Raw genomic sequence first — 21,621 nt, forward strand, 5'->3', positions numbered from 1 at the left:
GGAGGTGGATTCAGACTTTTATTAGAGAAGGGGCTTAGTCACATTTATTACTTTTTTACATATTACTTACACTAAACAATGCTGTGCCGTAGTACAGCATTGGTCAGTATTATCGCTGCTCCATTAGTGCAGGCTGCTGAGGCTGCTTGCATTGTTGGAGTGCCGATCAGACGATGGGAGCAGGTAGGGACTCTCCGTCCGTCATCTCAGCTGATAAGGCTTCCGCAATTTTGTCGCGGTGGTCCCGATCAGCTCCCTGAGCTAACCGGCAACTGTATTTCCCGCTGATAGCAGCGAGGACCCACCAGGTAACTCCTGAGTGCGCTTCATGAGGCAGGAGCGGGACATAAATATATGTTCTGCATACTCTAGAAAATGTTTTCTCTCACACCACTGACCTGTCACAGTCTGCCTTTGAGGCTATAGCCTTCTAAAGAAAAACTCCCATCAGAGAGTCCGGCTTCTCTTAGGCTACTTTCACACTATGGTTCATAAATCCGTTCTAAAACATCCGTTATATTCAATTCTATACTGATTTAACGGGCGTTATATAACGGATGAATGAAACGATTATAACGGATGAATAGATTTCTAACGTCCGTAAATTAAACGGATAAATGTTTATCCGTTATTATCCGTTAATACCTTATTATTAACGTCTGTTATATTCACCTTTGTTTGACCTCTCCCTACCTGCACTCCTTGCAACAGCTGAAGCTCCTCCTCCTACCTGAAGGGGAGGGTATAAAAGGATGCCACAATGATCCTGCCGCAGTCTGCATTTCAGCATTGAGAGGGAGAGTACTATCGGTTGCTTTGCTTGCTATCAGACTATTGGAAGGGGAGGGTGCACTACTCTGCCTCCTGGAGGGGGCAGGGTGCAGGAGGGTGCACTACTCTGCCTCCTGGAGGGGGGGGGGGGTGCAGGAGGGTGCACGACTCTGCCTCCTGGAGGGGGGGGGTGCAGGAGGGTGCACTGCTCTGCCTCCTGGAGGAGGCGGGGTGCAGGAGGGTGCACTACTCTGCCTCCTGGAGGGGGGGGGGTGCAGGAGGGTGCACGACTCTGCCTCCTGGAGGGGGGGGGGTGCAGGAGGGTGCACTGCTCTGGTTCTTAGGCTGTTAATAGAGCGCTGTTGAAGTGCTATCAGGGGTGCTGTCAGGCGCATGGCGGCGGATGAATACGGATACCCAGAACAGACTCCTACTGCTGCCTCCTGCTGTCTGACCAGGAAGTAGAGGGGGTGTGACAGTCTCTGTACAGGAGGCCTCTGTACAGACAGTCTCTGATCTTCGTTTGAGAACAGTAACAAGCTGACTTCAAATGGCCCAGGAAGCGGAATTAAAAGGCCCATAACCAATCCTGCCTTTCATTCTATAAAATCCAGGCACCAAAACAGGACTTACCAAATATATCTAGCAAGCTTAATTTTGCCAAAGTTTTAACTCACTCCTGATTTTCCCATACCTCACCCAGATTTCTCTGGTATATTTCTCTTGATCTGACAGATAGCGATTCCTGACCACCATTCCTGTCACAGTCTTACAATGGACCGAATGTTCTATCACGTCAGTCAGTTGTTGCTGTTGCCAAACTTGCAGAGTGGGTTGATCTCTACCTACCGGAATGCTGTACCCACAGTCTAATGTAAAATATTGTGTAATAGAGAATAAGGGGCTGTTTTAATATTTCTAGTGAATACATTTTAGACAATTGTATGCTTGCAACTGTTCGGGAAAGACCCTTTCCTCTTTCAGCATGTCTGTACACAAAGCAAGGTCAACAAAGACAATGACTCATGACTGCCGACACCTAGCGTCCCTTTGCAACGAACCACCGGACGATTATTCGATAGCTGGATTCGTACACAACGAATCCAGTTATCGAATTTTATCAATTTCATCAATTAATCGTTGCAGCCCTAGCTGAGATGAAATGAAACCATGTTTGTAAGTTACTTATGATCCAGCATCAGTATCCAAACTCACAAATAGTCTTGACTGAATAGGCACAAATTCTTACAGACACACAACAAAGTCTTAGGGTTACATAAGCCTTTACAAAAGCGTACAGGCTGATAAACCCACTTTAAGCAATCCCCAATTATTAGTAGGGCCCTTGACCCATGGAAGGGCTGGAAGTAAGTGTTTGACTACCCTAAAGCGCCAACATAGGGAAAGTTGAGCACTAAACTCAATTTAATCAGTCATTCGTATAATGCAGAGATGTTCTATTTAACCAATCTTTACTTTGGCCAAGAGATGACAATCATGAATGTACACCCCACCCCCACCTGGGTTATTTAAAAAAAAAATTATATGGTATATGAAAATGGATTCTGTAAAATGTGAAGTGTCAGTCAGTGATCTATTTATTTTTTTTATAATTCTTTATTTTCAAATTTTAAGCATAAACTTACTACAAAACCATCCCTATGCAGAGGGAAGCAAATAAAACAGAGCATGGGAACAAGTTATGGTGAAGGCCGGCAGGGAGTACCAAACTACTGTCTCCAGGCGGTCTATTATAACATAAGGTTTATTTCCCTCTTATTGAAAACACATGAATGCTCAGCTGTAGGAGAAGTTGGGAAAAATAGTTGTCAGTCACATGTGAGATTGGACAACAGCTGTTAACACGTTAATGACCATGGACGTGAATACACGTCCGGGGGGGGATGCACATTCCCACATCTGGACAAGTACACTTGTCCATGGTTCTTGTGGGTACTGCCCAGTGTACCCACGAGATCGCGGCAGGGACTCTGCCACACTGCCGGGACCAAAGTAGAATTCTATTCCTGGCAGTATAACCCTTACAGCCATGGTACGAAGTGACAGCGGGCTATACGTGTTTTGACAGAGTAAGGGTGCGTTCACGTGGCCGTTCCGTATTTTTTTAAATAACGTATGTAAAAATAACGGAGAGAAACGGCTGATCAAACGGGTATCTGTTTTGAACAGTTTGGAACCGTTTTTTTTAAATGAAAAAAATCAGCCACCTACCCACAGACTCCCGGAGGCCAGGACTAGTACTACTCCCATCATGGAACAGACTTGTTTCCATGGTGGGAGTAGTAGTTCCTGGCTGCAGGAGTCTGCCGGCGGCTGGGGAGGCTACATTAATGCTACATTAGACTCTGTTCCATGATGGGGGTTGTAGTACAGGGGCTGAGGGATTGATCGTATCGGGTCTCACTTCTGAGACCCGATCCGATCAGAAGTTATTAAGCAGGGGAGCGGGCGGCATGGTCCGCAACCGTGCGATTACCAATGTATTTTACTTTCATTTTTTAATTCCCCGCGGGGAGCTCTGAATGGCCAGTACCGAGGAGCCAATCAGGGCTCCATGCGGGGATTTTTAAAAATGGACAATGTATATTAAAAGCGATGTGGCGGGCAAGATATATAGCGCTATATATCTAGCCCCCCAGCTAGTTTATAAAGATATAACCCCCACCAGCGCAAAAATATATACCCCAGCAGTTTATACATATATGTGACCCCCCGCCAGCACATTTATAATGTAACCCCCGCCTGTGCCTTTATAATTATATACCCCCCGCCAGCGCAATTATCAATATATACCCCCCAGCCAGCGCATTTATGTGACCCCTCCCCCCCCGCTGGCGCATATGTCATTAATGCAGCACTATCTGTGAATAGTATTTTACTCGCAGAGCATAGCACCAGCCACCGCCGGCGCGATGCTGCTGATAGAATATTATTCATACATCGCGCTGCAGGGGCATATTATATAGAAGTGCTGTGGGGGCCAGATACATGTATGAATAATATTCCATCAGCAGCATTGTGCTGGCGGCGGCTGGTGCGATGCTCTGCGAGTAAAATACTATTCACAGATAGCGCTGCAGTAATGATATATGCGGCAGCGGGGGGGGGGGGTCACATAAATGCTTGGGGGTATATACTGATAACTGCGCAGGCAGGGGGTATATATTGATAATTGTGCAGGCGGGGGGCATATATTGAAAATTGCGCTGGCAGGGGGTATATAATTATAAAGGCGCAGGCGGGGGTTACATTATAAATGCGCTGGCGGGGGTCACACATATATATATATATATATATATATATATATATATATATATATATATATATATATATATATATACATATACATACATACATACATACATACACACACACACTGCGGGTATATATTTTTGCGCTGGCAGGGGTTATATCTTTATAAATGCGCTGGGGGGCTAGATATATAGCGCTACATATCTTGCCCCCCACAGCGCTTTTAATATAATTGTCCATTTTAAAAATCCCCGCAGGGAGCCCTGATTGGCTCCTCGGTACTGGCCATTCAGAGCTCCCCGCGGGGAATTTAGAAATGAAAATAAAATACATCGGCGATCGCAGGGTTGTGGACCATGCCGCCCGCTCCCCTGCCGCCCGCTCCCCTGCTTAATAACTTCTGACCGGATCAGGTCTCAGAAGTGAGACCAGGTGCAATCAATCCCTCAGTACTACAACCCCTGTACTACAACCCCCATCATATAACAGAGTCTGATACATGATGGGGATAGTAGTACAAACACTAATGTAGTCCCCTCCCCAGCCACCGGCAGACTCCCACAGCCGGGGAATTACTACTCCCATCATGGAACAGACTTGTTTCCATGATGAGTAGTAGTAGTAGTAGTCCCACAACACTGCAGGAGTCTGCTGATGTCACCTCTTCTGAGCATGCTCAGATGTAATTACGGATATTTTAAACCCAGGTGAAAATGGATGAGATTAAAGGTTCATCCGTTTGCCATAGACTTCAATGTTAAAATTATGATGTCCGTGTTTTCTTCCGTTTTTTTCACGGAAGAAAAAATACTGCATGTGCCGTTTTTTTCTTCCATGAAAAAAAACGGAAATTAGTGCAAATGGGTGCACAAGGATGTAACACAAGGATGTAAAAAAATCCCATTGACATGAATGGGATTTTTTTTTTAAACAATTTTTAATCCGTTTACAATCTGCAAAAACGGAACTGAAACAGGGATGAGAAACGGGAGGAAACGGCCGTGTGAACGCACCCTAAGGGAGCTCCCTCTGTCTTCCCTGCAGCACGATCGCGGGGTGCTGTGTGTAATCCCTGGCAGGAGGGAGCCTGCCGCACTGCCAAGACCAAAGTGAACTTCACTCCCGGCAGTTTAACCCATACAGCCGCAGTCGGAATCGACAGCGAGCTGTAAGGAATTTGACAGAGAGAGGGGACTCCCTCTGTCTCTCTCCTGTAGCACCCCGCAACAATCGCAGGGTGCTGCTACTTACCTGGCAGCCGGAGGTCTTACAAGGACTAACAGGTCTGCCCCCTGCCAGAGGCACGTCCTGATATGCTGCCTGCCAGTGTAAAACTAGCAGGCAGCATATAACTGCAATGCTTCTGAATACTAAGTATTCCAAAGCATTAAAACAAAAGTGTAAAAAATAAATAAATAAAAGTGTAAAAAATTAAAAACAATGGCCGTCGTTTATCATTGTAGGTGTAAGTGAAGCATTTTACTACACCTTTTTGCGTGTGCTGGTAATGTGTAGGAGATGTTAATTGAAAAAATAGACATCTGAAAGGATAAGTTTCATAAACTATTGGGTCAGTAAGTATAAATATATGCAACCTATTAGTGTTAAAATAGCAAAACATCTTTATTTTTTTAAATTTCAGGATTTTTTGCATTGTTAAAAAAAAAAAAAAATATACAAATGATAATCTACTTACTTTTTACTGTACATATTGCATGTGGCACCCACCTGTTTCTTGTCCGGAAGCGCTGGAGGGTCATGCCCCCTCCCATAGACTTGCATTGAGGGGACGGGCGTGCCGTTACACGGGGGCGGAGTCGTGACGTCAGGGACTTCCGTTCCCGTGGTTGCAACCCAGACCCTCCAGCGCTTCCGGACAAGAAACAGGTGGGTGCCGCATGCAATATTGCGGGGGTCCCCCGCGATCAGACATCTTATCCCCTATCCTTTGCATAGGGGATAAGATGTCTAGGGGTGGAGTACCCCTTTAAGGGGTTAAAGGTGCATGGGCACATTAAGAAAACGTGAAAGAAAAAACACAAAATATGCTGCACTGTAGCAAGCACAGATTCTGAATATCACAGGTCCCACCTATGTTTCCTTACTCTCTACACAGAACAGAATGAGATTACAAAACTAAACTGTATTCATTATATTAAAAAGATACAAAGAAAACAGCTTCTCAAGAACACACACTGAAGTTTATGGTATAGAAAGTTCATTCTAATATGTAACTTTTGCTTCCAATCCAGTCTGCTGCACAGTTTCACAGGAAACCAGTCATTCAGTTAAGAGCACAGACAGTTCGATTTACATTGGCAGTCTAAAAATATTTAACAGTGTCATAACTTTTAAGTAAAAATATAAGTTTCACTATTGATTCTCTGACAACAATGGGGTTATGCTTGAGGTAGCAGAAAGGAAGCAACTAAACAAAAAGGTGCCCTAAACTAAAGAGCCCTGACAGTAGGGTAACACAATCACAGGCCATACTATAAATTTTTCTACTGAACAATTCAAGGAACTCCAAGGAGAGACAACAGCATCCAGCAAACAACTCACCTTTTCTGCTGATATGAACTGAGGCCGATCGTTGTCTCCGTCTGCAAATAAAGAGACAGTGAGGTCAGTATCCATTGAAGTGAATGGAGCAAAGTTGTAATACCACACACAACCTGAGAACAGCTGTGGTGAGATTTTTTTGAGAAATCGGCTCTTTCTATTCCTGGATAGCCCCTTTAGTTGGAGTTTCATAAGTGCATATTTAGGTTTTCTGCATTGGAACCAAAAAGGTCTACTCACCTTCCACATTACCATGCAGCTCCAATAGTGCCAAGTCCTGCTGTGCAGCACTTGCTGGTCTTTGTCTCAACACAATTACTGATTCAGTCAGTGGCCAAAGCCTCTACCATTATTGGGGGGGGAGGGCACTTGTACCAAGACAGAGACCAAGAAGTGCTGTGCCGTGGACCAGACACTATCAGGAAAGAGTATACCTTTTTTATCTTATACCCAGCTTGGCCAAATTTAACTTCTTTAATCACAGAACAACATTAAAAAGGTTCAATAGACATAGGCATTATGGGTGGAGCCATTTGGGACACAAAGTTTTAGGTGGGCTGGCAATGAGAAGTGCACTGTAAGCTGGAGTGCTGTAAAAGTCTATCCAGAGGGTCCATGTCACCTAAAAAGCATACAGGGGCACACATAGGGAGGAAAGGAGATCAGATCTTCAGCCTAGAGACCCACAAAGTAAACTGAGGTGGTCGTGGAGGGGGTTGTCTGTTCTTTCCCAATATAAGGGAATACACTATCTGACCATGAATTTCCAGACAGTTTTTGTGAACCTTTGTAGGGATCTGACAGTAATAAAAAAGGCCTCTATTATGAGGATTGTTACTAATTGAATCACCTGTCTATGGCCAGGACCAAAACATGTGTAACCGCATTCTTTATGCATGGTAGTATCCCCAGCAAGTGGAAAGAATATGGCATGCAAGCGTGTCATACACACTCACGAAAGTAGTTTATATTTGGCTTCCTGGAACTTGGAGCTAATAGAAGATTAATTGCACAGATATGAGAGAGAGGGGTTCAGAACCTGTTCCCATTTGTCCAGGAATTGGAGGGGAGGCAAGTCAGATGGACAATGAATGGTGGAATATGCAGTTGAAAGTGTACTAAGTATCCATCACCAACACAAAGTTTCTTAAATGACATTTTTGTTGAGTCAGTCCGTCATTGGGAGGGGGGGGGATCGATAAGTGCTGCAGCTGGGTCACTTTCCAAAGAGATAAGAGTTAGAAAAGTTGGGTAGCACAACAATGCCATCAGCAAATGGGCCCCCTGAAAACTTCTTGTTGTGATCCAGGAGCTGAATGCTCTTTTATGCTCAGACAAAAAGCAGTGTTCCCCAAGATCAGTAGCACCAAGGAGTTGGTTGGTTGGTAGAAAGGAAGAGTGGACCTGTGAATTGTAGCACAATACTATTGTGGGACCCAAAGTGGGGTTGGGAGCTTAGGAAGAGCTACTGGGTATGATCCATCCAGGAAATGCAGGGCAGGGGGATGCTGTTGAAGGACTGCTTGATCGAAACCCATGGTTTTAGGGCCGCGTGATGTCACCAGTCGATGACCCAGGTTGGAGGGGGAAGGCAAATAACATGTAAGATCAGGAAGACCCAGATCTCCAGGTAGTTGCTCGGCAAAGGAGGGATCATTTCACTTCGACATCTCTAAACACCCTACCGCCACCACAAGCCCCCCCCCTCCCAACACCACCAATAAACCAGTTCAGCCTTTCCCGATTAAATACTCTATTTATAGAAAATAAGTAAATGCTAACCAACTCGTACGTCATTGCATAGCAACTTGAGTACAACAATATAAGTGTGTGAAAGATTGTACTATCTTTGTTTTGAAGGATTGTTTGAACTTTGTTACTCCTTCCTTCTATGTTCTTATTACCACTTATCTGGTATATTACTAGTTGAATTGTTGTTCAGTAATCATTAATTTTCACAGAAAGATGATATCACAGATGGCTATGACCAGATCTCAGAGTCTTGAACATGGAATGATTTAAGAAAATACGGTATGAGAACTTGAAAAATGAAATAAATGAACTGAAACAACATGCAACAAACATACATATTAAATAAACATAAAATTAGTTAATAAAAAGTTGTCAGGTTTGCCATTTATTGTAAAATTGTTCAATAATAGTCAGGATCAGCCATCTAGTGTCCATGACCCTTGGACATGCTCATGCTGCTGTGGGACTCCGTGTCCCAGGAGGTATGGGGACCCCTAGTGGTGGGATTTTCAAAGGCAGTTTTCTTTAATAGAATGTAAAACAATTTTAAAGAAGTATATTAGAAGAATGTTTTGCCAGGATGTACAACATATAAAAAGTTTATATCTGACAGTGCCCATTTAACTATACTATACAGTTTAACATGATCTATTAGGGTATCCGGATATCACAACTTAGCGACTAAAGAAGAATATTTTGTTACTTGAAAACTGTTTGGGGAAAGATTTAGCAATCGCCTACAGCAATCAATGGTATTACTGCTTTTAGTCATCAAAGTCTGTAAAAGCTAAACATTGGGCAATTCTTGTCCTCTCCTTTGCAGTAAACTTGACAGACTTTTATTTATGCAGTAATAGCCTCTAAGTGACACGTACAGAGTAAGGCTGCGTTTACACGGACATCTAGACCCGTCCAGTTATTCTCCCATCAAAAACGTACTTTAAAAAAAAAAAAAAAAACGGAAAAACCGGATGTTATGTTTGTATCCATTTGGATCCTTTATTGTTTTTTTTTTGTTTGTTTGTTTATTAACTGAAGTAAAAACAGATCAAGAAATGGATTGAAAAAATGGATGCAAATGGATGACATTAAAGGCCCATCCGTTTTCCATAGACTTTAATGTTAAATTTACTGTATCCGTTTTTTTCTTCAATTTTTTTGACTGAAGAAAAAATACTGCATGCACCATCTTTTTCTCTCGTAAAAAAAACTAAACCAAATGGAAATGAGTGCAAACGGATGTAAAGAAAAAAAAAAAAACATTGACATTGATGGGATTATTTTACAACTGTTTGTAATCTGTTTACAATCAGCAACAATGGAACCTAACCGGGGGGGGGGGACAGGGACAGACAGACGGCCGTGTGAACGCACCCTAAGATGAGCTTCTTATCTGTAATTACAGGTCAAAGGCTGTGCGAAGTAAACTTATGTACCATACTATGTACTAGAATAATAATAAACCTTAACATCATATTGTGTGGATCACTTTTGTTTGGCAATATATTGTAGACATTCAACAAAAATGTACCTAAAAGAAAATGAAACTATAAAGCATTATACAATTAAAAGGAGTGGCCTGGGAGAAGCAAGCTGCTTCTCTGTTTGGGATTGCAGCATTTGTTTAGTTTATGTAGCACAAAACATTGCCTAAGGGTACATTCATGTGTATTACATCCACTGCAGACTGCGTCAAATCCTCAGGGGAGTTGCTAAACTTCAAACTTGCACCAAACATGCAGGTTCTACACTCCATTGGTAAAATTCAGAGCGCCAGGCCACCGTATGACTATTTACCTCGATTGGCCATATACCAAACAGTGGTGTATAGTGCACCTATGCTTGCTGTACAAGAGCCAGATTACCATCATTTTAACAACAGGAGACCCTACTCGGAACGGGTTTCCCGCTGAAGAAGAGATGGTGCCACAGATTTGTATGCAGCAACCTGTTAAAATAATGAGTGTTCTGCTCCTCTATGGGAACTAACAGGAAGCCCATCCTGCTTTGGTGTCCTGGCATCTTCATCTGCACTGCAACCTAGAGATTACCTAATGTTTCCTTGAGGCTGCAGTGGAGAAGAGGCCAGGACACAGCTAGGAGCAGGGAGGGGTAAGTGTTAAAGGGGTACTCCCGTGGAAAACTTTTTTTAAAATCAGCTGGTGCCAGAAAGTTAAACAGATTTGTAAATTACTTCTTTTAAAAAGTCTTAATCCTTCCAGTACTTTTAAGGGGCTATATACTACAGAGGAAATTCTTTACTTTTTAGATTTCTCTGATGTCATGACCACAGTGCTCTCTGCTGACCATTTAGGAACTGTCCAGAGCAGGAGAAAATCCCCATAGCAAACATATGCTACTCAGGACAGCTCCTAAAATGGACAGCAGAGGTCAGCAGAGAGCACAGTGGTCATGACATCAGAAAAATCTAAAAAGTAGAGCATTTCTTCTGTAGTATATAGCCCTAAAAAGTACTGGGAGGATTAAGATTTTTTAATAGAAGTAATTTACAAATCTGTTTAACTTTCTGGCACCAGCTGATTTAAAAAAACTTTTCCACGGGAGTACCCCTTTAACACTTACACTTTTAACACTTTTCCACGGGAGTACCCCTTTAAGGCTATGTTCCCACATTATATTTGCATTGTTTTTACCATACAATAATGTAACAGCATCAAGGTAGAAAATAGTTCTATCTTGGCAGTTATCTGGTAAAATTTGAAGGCTAAGAAACAAACCGTACATGTATAAGCAAGGCAATCACCTTGTTAAGGCAGTTGGCCAATTCCTTGGCCAACATTTTTATATCTGCACACAGTAAAGTATGTGTAGGTTTGAGTTTTGTACACGGTTACAGAGATCAGCTTAAGTTATGATGACTTCAGAGTGTAGAGCCTTGTCAAGAGCCTAGATCTAGTCTAGAGCTGATAGACTTAATAAATATCCAGCAAAGGAAAGCCTTCACAGCCCTGCACACAGTGTGGAGATTGTGCCTATATTAGGGGTAAACATTCTGTAAGCTTACAGGTAAGATAGCCATCCTTGTTTATTAGGAAAACAGAAAATGGATTAAGTTTCCATAAAGCAGGGCACTAGGAAAGACTAGGGGATTGCATTTGCACCAATATCCAACCGAGACCTGGACAAATAGGTAATAGCACCCAGGTAGGGCAGAAAATTAGCATTACACAAGGCCAAGTCAATGCGCGAGAGAGTTAGATACGGTACAAACTTTTCATGAGATCTATTAAAGCAAATGCAGCAATAAAAGTACCAAACAATGTACCGTAAGTGATTGTGCAGGTAGAGAGGGCCCTACATGGCACCTATTTAGGGAACCATCAGGAACATTATTAAAGGATTTAGATATGATGTAAGACAGCGTCCCAATCTTTATAGTGGAGTACCTCAAATAGGAGGGTTCTAGGGAGGCCATATGAAGGGACCCTGTGTGCCTGTTCAATAGCAAATAGAGGATGTTCTTGCCAAGTTTCGGCAGAAGCCAGGTTCCAATTAACGGAGTAAGATCCATGCCTTCTACTTTCTCTATAAAGCCAATAAATTGAAAAATATTGCAGCACAGACCATTTTCAAGGTCATCAGTATTAGACCACAATTCATCAATATCATGGAAAGCATTTTTAGAGGACTTTTGAAGGTGTGCAATATCATCCTCAACGTGTTCCGGCAGCAGTAGTGTGCTATCACCTTTTGTAAATCATAGCTAAAAGTAAACTCTAAACCAAATTTGCCCAACTGTAAAATGAGAGCCGAGATAGCAGAGAGGGTTCAGGGTCCTCTGTTAAAAAGAGTACCCGTCATCAAATAAACTTTTTATATTTTGTTAATCAATGTGTTATAAACAACTTTCTAATAGCATGTGATTAATGTACATTTATATTTATATGTTTTTTTCTTTAAAAAAAACCTACCACTAGGGGTCTTCCTACATGTCTTGGCTCAGAGAGTTCGGACTCATGCTGGCCTGGCAGCATGAGTCCGAACTCAGTGAGCTGGGACACTGAAGTGCACAGACAGGAGGGAGAAAGCGCTGCGCATGCTAACACAACCCATGCAGCGCTGTGAACGGCAGTCAGGACAGCCACCTGCTACAATGAACACTGTAAGATCACTGCCCCGGCACTAGGGATCAACCGATTATCGGTTTGGCCGATATTCACGATTTTGGACATTATCGGTATTGGCAATTACCATCCCGATAATGCACCGCCGCCCCGGCCAGAGACCGCCGCCGCCCCATTGCCTTCCCCAGTTTTATAATTACCTGTCCGCGCTACTTCTGGCTCCTGCTGCATCCTGTGCTATTGCTGTGCTCTGCCCAATGACGAGTGACGTCCTCAACACGACGTCACCGTCAGTGCGTACAGTGACAGCTCAGGACACCGCCGGAGCCAGAAGTAGAGAGGACCCTGGGAACAGGTAATTCTAAAACCGGGGATGGGGGAGGCAATGGGGTAGCAGCGGTGGTTGGACTCCGGATCAGCATGGGGAGAGAAGCGGGCAGTGGCGGTCTCTGGCCAGAGGATAGGCGGGGGGGGGCAGAGGCGGTGGTGGTTGGACTAGGGAGGACCCCAGGACCGGCAGGGGGAGAAAAGTGGGCAGCGGCGGTCTCTGGCCAGAGGATAGGCAGGGAGTCAGCGGCGGTGGTGGTTGGACTAGGGAGGACCCCAGGACAGGCAGGGGGAAAGGAGCGGGTGGCAGCGGCGGTCTCTGGCCTCGCAAAAGCCGCTGGAGTTCATTGATTTATAGCGTCCGCTTTAAATCATTGATCTGCAGCGGCTTCTCGGGGGGGTGGGGGCGGGGGGTTGGGGTGGAGATAGCCAACAACTTATACCGGAATGTCTGCATAAGTTATCGTCTATCGGCCTCAAAGTTCACAGATTATCGGTCCTAAAAAAAAAATCTATATCGGTCGATCCCTACCCGGCACCTTCTCCAGTGCTTTACAAATTAATAAAAGGACACCAGGAAAAAGTAACACCAAAGAAAAAAGAAAAAAACACCAAAAAGGGAGGGATATAATGGGGCTGTATTGGTGGACTCAAGAAAACCGAATTATCGGTAAGTAAATAATTCTATCTTTACACTTCGTCCACCATGACAGCCCACATGAGGAATACCAAACAAACATCATAGGGGGAGGCGGGGGGGTGCAATGGCCTGCAGAACTTTTCTACCAAAGGCCAAATCATGAGAATCGGACAAATCAAGTCTATGTCTGAAAAAGGTATGAGGACTGGACCATGTAGGAGCTTTGCAAATTTGGTCAATAGAGGCAGTGGGCAATAGAGGCAGGAGGTTGCAACTGATCTAGTAGAGTGGGCTTTAAGACCAGGGACTTGCTCACCTCTACTCTTATAGGCTTCAGCAATAGCGCATTTATTTCAGTGGGCAATAGAACCTTTAAGATGCTTATTTATCCTTATTAGGATCCTGGAACTGTAAGAGTAGATGTGAATCTTTCCTCCAAGAACCAGTAATCACTAAATAGTGAAGAAGACACCTTCTAACATCTAACAAATTACATTTTTCTTCGTGAGGATTTTTTTGGTTACTACAAAAGGATGAGAGAATAATCTCTTAAAATCTATGAAAATCTGTAACTACCTTTGGAAGGAAAGAGGGGTCTAATCTAAGAGTTACCCTATCATCAGAAATGGACAAATAAGGTTAATTAATGGACAGGGCTTGAATTTTTCCAATTCTCCATGCAGATGTTATTGCAATGAGAAAAGCCATCTTGAGAGTGATGAATTTTAATGAGCATTGATTTAGAGGTTCAAAGGGTTGAGTAGAAAGAGCTGAGAGCACCCAGTTGAGATTCCGAGATTGAGTACGGATTGGGATTTTAGGTTTAAGTCTAGATACGGTTTTAAAAAAACCTTTTAATCCACCAATGGTCTGAAATTTGATGATCAAAGAACGCCCACGGAGCTGCAACTTGAACTTTCAAAGTGCTGAGAGATAGACCCTTCTCAAATCCTTCTAGTAAAAAGTCCAAAATCTGTGGATAATTTGGTTTTGAGGAATCTGATTTCACCTCTTTACTCCAGAATCCAAATTTTTAAAGTAAATCTTGGAAGTAGGGGTCGGGGACGTCGGTGAGCCCACTGTCATGTAAGAAGCCAGCTTCTCACATGACAGTGGGCTCAACCTATCACCGGCTGAGGCGGAACATTGCTGCGGCCAGTGATAGGCTGACTGCTCTCAGACGTTCCATTCCCTAGGAAGCAGGTCTGGACCCACGGGGAAGGAGAGTTAAAGTTTATTTTGTTTACCTTTTGCAGCCCGGGCATAGGGATACCGCACAGTATTGAGTGTCAGCGCCGGCGGCTGCAACAAACAGGAGGACGAGGAGGGCAGCGCTTGCGGGTGATATGCGAGTATTTACCCCGATGGGGACAGAGCAGCGCTGGGCTGATAATTTATTCATTCCCGAGGGGGAGGAGCCAAACCGGTATTGTGGTATGGGGAAAAATTCATATCTTCACAAATAACTTTCCACATTTCTCTGTAGTATATCTGTAGCATACAGCAGCTGATAAGTACTAGAACTAGGTTAAGATTTTTGAATAGAAGTGATTTACAAATATGTTTAAACAGTAGCCAACCCCTCAAAGTTAGCATCAGTTCCCTGATACAAGAATGAGAATTAATAATAATAAAAACTGGATCGTGCTTCAATTAAAATATGAAAATGTATATTTATTACACTGTTTAAAATATATATATTTTTTTGTCAGTATATCCTCTAAGCACAGGGCCCTTGTGCCGAGGAAATTATATAAAATAGAATATAATAAAAATAACAATATCAACAAACACCGATAACTTGCATAAAAATGTTTAGGAATGTAACAATTTTAATGTCACTTTGGATGATCCGGCCTCCGGTGATCTGGAAAGTGAGCTCAAGTCCTATAAATGTTGTAAATTCCAAAACAAAATAGGTGAATAGGGTAAATTTATAATTACCAGTCTGGAACATACTTGTCACCTGGACTTATGTTGTGAGGTCCGCACTTTTAAAATGGTAGCAGACGCAAGCATGCGTCTTAGCGGCAGTCAGCCTGCCACCGACCAGTTGGAAAATTAGCCGCTTTCAGAAGTTGAGATCCACACTTTTAAGATGGTACCAGACACTGGCATGCGTCTCAGCGGCGGTCCGCCTGTAACGGGCCAGTTGGAGAAATAGCCGCTTTCAGATGTTGTTCGCTGTAGGTGGTATCTCAGCAGAAGAACAGATGCGGGCCTCTGGAAAACTGAGTTGTAGGTGACGTCACAGGTGCTTGGCAGCGCTACCTGGAAGATGGTCTCAGGGATCGTCTGTTGATTTGCAGAACTGGATCGGAGGTCACCGGTGGATAATAGAGTATCGGTGATTTAGGATAAACCTAGACTCCTTTCAGGGCTCTCATTTGTTTTAAACACGGCCCTTTCCTCAGTAGGCTTACACAAGCTCCCTGTATGAACCCCGTGCATCTCTGCTTCCCTGTATGGACCCCGTGCATCTCTGCTTCCCTGTATGAACCCCGTGCATCTCTGCTTCCCTGAATGAACCCCGTGCATCTCTGCTTCCCTGAATGAACCCCGTGCATCTCTGCTTCCCTGAATGAACCCCGTGCATCTCCGCTTCCCTGTATGAACCCCGTGCATCTCCGCTTCCCTGTATGAACCCCGTGCATCTCCGCTTCCCTGTATGAACCCCGTGCATCTCTGCTTCCCTGTATGAACCCCGTGCATCTCTGCTTCCCTGAATGAACCCCGTGCATCTCTGCTTCCCTGTATGAACCCCGTGCATCTCCGCTTCCCTGTATGAACCCCGTGCATCTCCGCTTCTCTGTATGAACCCCGTGCATCTCCGCTTCCCTGTATGAACCCCGTGCATCTCCGCTTCCCTGTATGAACCCCGTGCATCTCTGCTTCCCTGTATGAACCCCGTGCATTTCTAAGTCGCTATAAGAACGCTTACATATAAATTCACAGGGTTCATACAGTGATCTTCATGCCTGTACAAACCCCATTCATTTCTATGTCCTCTTTATGGGGCTAATGAACACCCCATGAAAAAGCAGAAGTCAGCCCGTGCAGTTCGCCCCCCCCCCCCCCTTGCAGCCCGAGGAAACCTGCGTTATACACAGCACACTAATATTATATATATATATATATACACACACCCCTATACACACCAACACCTCTATTGTACACACCTATATTCACCAACACCTCTATTGTATCTTAGTAGTCTCCTGGGAGTTGTAGTTCACCAACACCTATATTGTATCTCAGTAGTCTCCTGGGAGTTGTAGTTCACCAACACCTATATTGTATCAGTATTCTCCTGGGAGCTGTAGTTCACCAACACCTCTATTGTATCTCAGTAGCCTCCTGCGAATTGTAGTTCACCAACACCTCTATTCTATCAGTATTCTCCTGAGAGTTGTAGTTCATACACCAGTGTTTCCCAACCAGGGTGCCTACTGATGTTGCAAAACTACTACTCCCAGCATGCCCTGGTTGGGAAACACTGACATATACACACATAGCAGGGACTACAACTCCCAGCATGTGTCATTCAGTAGGCCAACCCCTCTCACAGAAATCATCCCCAGTATAAGCTTTATTCCCCTGCAGTCTATTCATCCCCATCCCATGTATTATGTCCTCCCATCCCATGTATTATGTCCTCTCATCCCCAGTGTCTCCTCACACACAACAGTCATTATGGAGGTGAGGAGCTCTGCATGTTCCCTCTCCCCTCCCCCGCTCTGTGTTTCCCCAGTGAAAACATCAAACCTCCCTGTGATATCTTAGGTCCTGTGTGTACAGAGCGGGGGAGGGGGGAGGAGCTTTCCCCCGTGAAAACATCAAACCTCCCTGTGATGACTTAGGTCCTGTGTGTATAGACAGGGGGAGGGAGGAGCTTTCCCCCGTGATAACATCAAATCTCCCCGTGATATCTTAGGTCCTGTGTGTACAGAGCAGGGGAGGGGGGGGGGGGGGAGGAGCTGTGTGCGTCCTCATCCTCCCCCTGCACTGTCTTATATTATGCAGAGCTGCGCTCTGGCGCTCTCCATCCTCCGGGAGGGGGGTGAGGGGGCGTGGCTTAAATATATGCAGACATGCAGTGAAATGATCAAACCCATGTCTCTGCCCTGCACGTGCGGTGAAAAAAAATCAAACCCATGGCTCTGCCCTCGCTCCTCCCCGCTGTAGCTTTGGCACACTTGCTCCTCCCCCTTCCAGCTTCGGCAAATTTCAGAAAGGGGCGGTCCAATTTTTTCACGGGTCTTAATTTCATCCTCCCTGAGCAATGGGAGGGAACTGAGAGGATGGGGGTAAGTTCCTTACCTTCATCTGTCCTTTCTGATCGGTGCTCCAATATTGCAGGCAGCCTTAGTAGCCTGTAGTAATGGAGCGCCCATAACACTGATCAGTGCTGTGCTATAGGCTCCTATGGCACAGCATTGATCAGTGTCTAGAAAGAAAAAATTACATCTGTGTATCTCCAGCTGTTACAAAACTACAACTCCCAGCATACCCTACAGCCATTAGCTGTGCGGGCATGCTGTGAGTTGTAGTTTTGCAACAACTGGAGGCACACTGTGGAAAAAACTGCCCTATGGGGACAAAAAATAGTGAAAATAAAGTTGTAAAATATAAAAAGGCAATGAATGTAAAAAAAAAGCCCCTACTCCTAAATAAAAGTTTAAATTACCCTTTAAATTACCCCTCCCCTTTTCAAATAAAGTTAACAAAAATAAACTATTTGGTAATATCACGTGTATAAATGTCCGAACTATTAATATATAATGTTAATGAAACCGCACGGTCAATGGTATTAATGTAAAAAAATAAAAATGAATAACGGCCAGAATTGCTGATTTTTGTTCACTCGTGATCACTAAAAGTCCCAAAATAAAAACGGTACTGATAACTGATAAATACAAATCACAAAGCAAAAAATTTGCCCCTATACAACCCCATATATGGAAAAATAGGAGTTATAGAGGTCAGAAGAGAACATTTTATATAAAGGGAGATTTAGCAAAACGTGCTGAGGAAAATGGAGTAGTTGCCCATAGAAACCAGACAGGTGTGTAGCCCTATAGTGTGTCCTGGAGTCAATGTATGGTGAGTGGCAGTGCTGTGGCTCCAAGCCCAGCCAGTACCTTCTAAAGCCACCCAGTGTCACCTACATCAGTAACTAAAAGATTCTGATACTACAATTTATAAAAACTATATTGAAAAAAAGTGGGCGGTGCAATGCATTTTCGGTTTCCAGCCAAGCACAGCCTATATTTTCGGTTTCCGTTTTGGCCCAAAATTTTCCTTTCGCTGCATCCCTATTCTATAGAATTAAATCTGCTGCAAAAAATCTTCAATGTGAAACCTGCAGCCGATCAAGTACATGTAAACATACTGCAAAACTTAATAGCCTAGAATTACTGCAGTGTATGAATCCTCTAGACCAGTAAGATATACAACTAAAGAAACCTACCTAACAAGACACACTACAATGTAGGGGGAAAAAAACTTCTAATGTTATTATTCAGTGACAACACAAAGAACGTGATTAACGTTGCCACCACACACACAATTGTTTTATTAATAGAGAGTGACATATGCAGTCTGCTTCACCTCCTCATATCTCATAAGGATGTAAAGATGTTGTCTGCGTAAACATGCCATTAAGATCACATGACTCATAGGAGGACACGTTGCATTACAGCAGGCACAAGTGACATCCCATAAGGTGTACATGGAATGTGGTTTACTGGCTGGGCGCCCTCTTTACAACTAGTATTCTACTACACATGGCCTAGCTTAGTGACCGGATAGGTCAACAGTGTTTATCGCACATGCATTCTGGTATATTATTACATTAATCTTCTACATCTTAAGGCTTATTCACAAGGCAGAATTTCTGTTCAGAAATTACAGTGCAGCAGCCGGTCATTATTTTCGATGGGATTCTTCTGCACACAGTGAGTTTCCACTGTGGAAAATTCTGCTGCAAAATTTGGTACTGAAAGAATGAGCATGTTCGTTCTGTCAACAAAAACCTCTCTGAAATACATTGCCATCTATGAAGTGCCAGGGCACTTGCCACACACAGACTGTCCTTCCACAATTTTTCCAGGCAGATATTCTCCTGTGTGTACTAAAATGTATGTCGGGAAGGAGACTGGGGTTGGAATTATTTAAAGACAAACAAACTAACTAACAAACCCCTTTAACCCCTTAAGGACTTGCACCGTAATTGTACAACGCAGCATAGCATCACTTAGCACACAGCGCTATACATTTATGGCGCGGCTGTGACGGGAGCGCAGGAGCTATGCTCGCTTCATTCATGGCGGGCCCGACGGCTGTCAGCAGCCGCGGACCCGCCGGTAATGGCAGACATCAGCAATCAGGCTGATGTCAGCCATTAACCCCTCAGATGCCGTGATCAATACAGATCACGACATCTGAGGCAGTGCAGTACTTAAAATGGCTTATCTGATAGTCCCTGGTACTGCCGCAGGCATCAGATCAGCCAAGATGGCGGGCGGAGGTCCCCTCACCTGCCTTCTTCTGTCTCCTGGGGTCTTCTGCACTGATCTGCCTTCCAGCAAACCAGAGCAGAAGATTGCCGATAATACTGATCAGTGCTATGCCCTATGCATAGCACTGAACAGTATTAGCAATATAATGATTGCTATAAGTAGTCCCCTATTGGGACTATAAAAGTGTAAAATAATAAAAATAAAAAGTGAAAAAAAAGGTTGAAAAAAAAATAAAAGGTGAAAAAGCCCCTCCCCCAATAAAGTTTTAAATCACCCCTTTTCCCCATATTAACACACAAAAGCGAAAAAAAAACAATAATAAACATACTTGGTATTGTCGTGTGCGTAAATGTCCGAACTATAGAAATAAAATGTTCATTATCCCCTATGGCAAACGGTGTAAACATTAAAAAAAAGAAAAAAAAAACATTTTAGCTTTTTTGTCACATCAAACTGCTAAAATTGTGTATAAAAACCGATAAAGTCAAATATACGCAAAACGTGGTACAAACTACAGATCATGGCGCAAAAAAATAAGCCCCCACACATCCCTGAATACAGAAAAATAAGAAAGTTAGAGGTGGTCAAAATAGGGCAATTTTAAACGTACTGATTTTGTGAAAAAAAAGCTTGAGATTTTTTTTTAAAGCAATACAATAGAAAAGTATGTAACCATGGGTTATTGACCCAGAGAATAAAGAAAACATGTAAATTTACCGTAAAGTGTACAGCATGAAAACAAAACCCCCTCAAATTAGCAAAATTATGATTTTCGTTTATATTTCCTTACACAAAAAATATTTTTATGGGTTTACCATACATTTTAGGGTAAAATGAGTGATGTCATTACAAAGTGCAACTGGTCACGCAAAAAACAAGCCCTCATATGGGTCTGTGAATGGAAATATAAAAGTTATGGATTTTAGAAGACGAAGAGGAAAAAACGAAAACGCTAAAATAAAATTGGCTGTGTCCTTAAGGTGAAAATGGGCTGTGTCCTTAAGGGGTTAAAGGGGTATCAGCCACAGCGCGCTGTCCCCACATCGGAGAACTAATCCTATGTGACCTGCGGGCGCTGTTCTGCTTCTCTTGTCTTGTACCGCCATATGGCTCTGTCAGTGGAAATATAAAGATACTATGGCTCTCAAAATCCCCCCAAGAAGTTGACAAAATAAACGGTGAATATCTGTGACAGAAAGCGGATTAAAGGAGAACTCCAGCAAAAGTAAACTTATCCCCTATCCACGGGTGGGAGTTTGGGTCCCAGCACTCAGACCCCCGCGATAAGATATCTCCTATTGATAGGGGATACGTTTATTTTTGCCAGATTTCTCTATCACAGTGAAATACAGTGATGATTTACTAATATATAACCAATCTGACATTTTATATGAAACCCCTTCCACTTTACCCAACAGCAGATTTCGCACCAGGCATTGAAAGATCCAGATAGCTTGGAGCGTTCACCAAGTAACCAGTAAAATACCCATTTCATGTCATAAAATTACCTCTAAAAGGCCTCCTTCATCAAATCGAAGCACTTCAATTATATTATCTGACTGTATGAATGCTGCAAAGAAGGGAAAAAAAGAAACATTAGTATTTACACTTCAACAACCAAACACACGTTTGCTATTACTCAATGACTTCTTGACAATCCCAAGCTTCAGTTAAAGGAACACACTTGGCA

The 21,621-nt window shown here is 43.4% G+C and overlaps 1 protein-coding gene across 3 annotated transcripts in view; it reads right to left on the minus strand.

Annotated features, from left to right (window-relative positions):
- Window positions 1-21,621, minus strand: part of TMEM131 (transmembrane protein 131) — a 209,753-nt gene that overhangs the window by 144,579 nt on the left and 43,553 nt on the right. For all 3 annotated transcript variants that reach the window (XM_056555909.1, XM_056555908.1, XM_056555910.1), the window contains exons 2-3: window positions 21,440-21,501; window positions 6,607-6,647 (exon numbers count right to left, since the gene is read on the minus strand). In XM_056555909.1, the coding sequence (XP_056411884.1) occupies window positions 6,607-6,647; window positions 21,440-21,501 (103 nt within the window). The remainder of the gene's footprint in view (window positions 1-6,606; window positions 6,648-21,439; window positions 21,502-21,621) is intronic.

This window comes from Hyla sarda, chromosome 2 (assembly GCF_029499605.1).
Source record: "Hyla sarda isolate aHylSar1 chromosome 2, aHylSar1.hap1, whole genome shotgun sequence".
NCBI classification, from domain to species: domain Eukaryota; kingdom Metazoa; phylum Chordata; class Amphibia; order Anura; family Hylidae; genus Hyla; species Hyla sarda.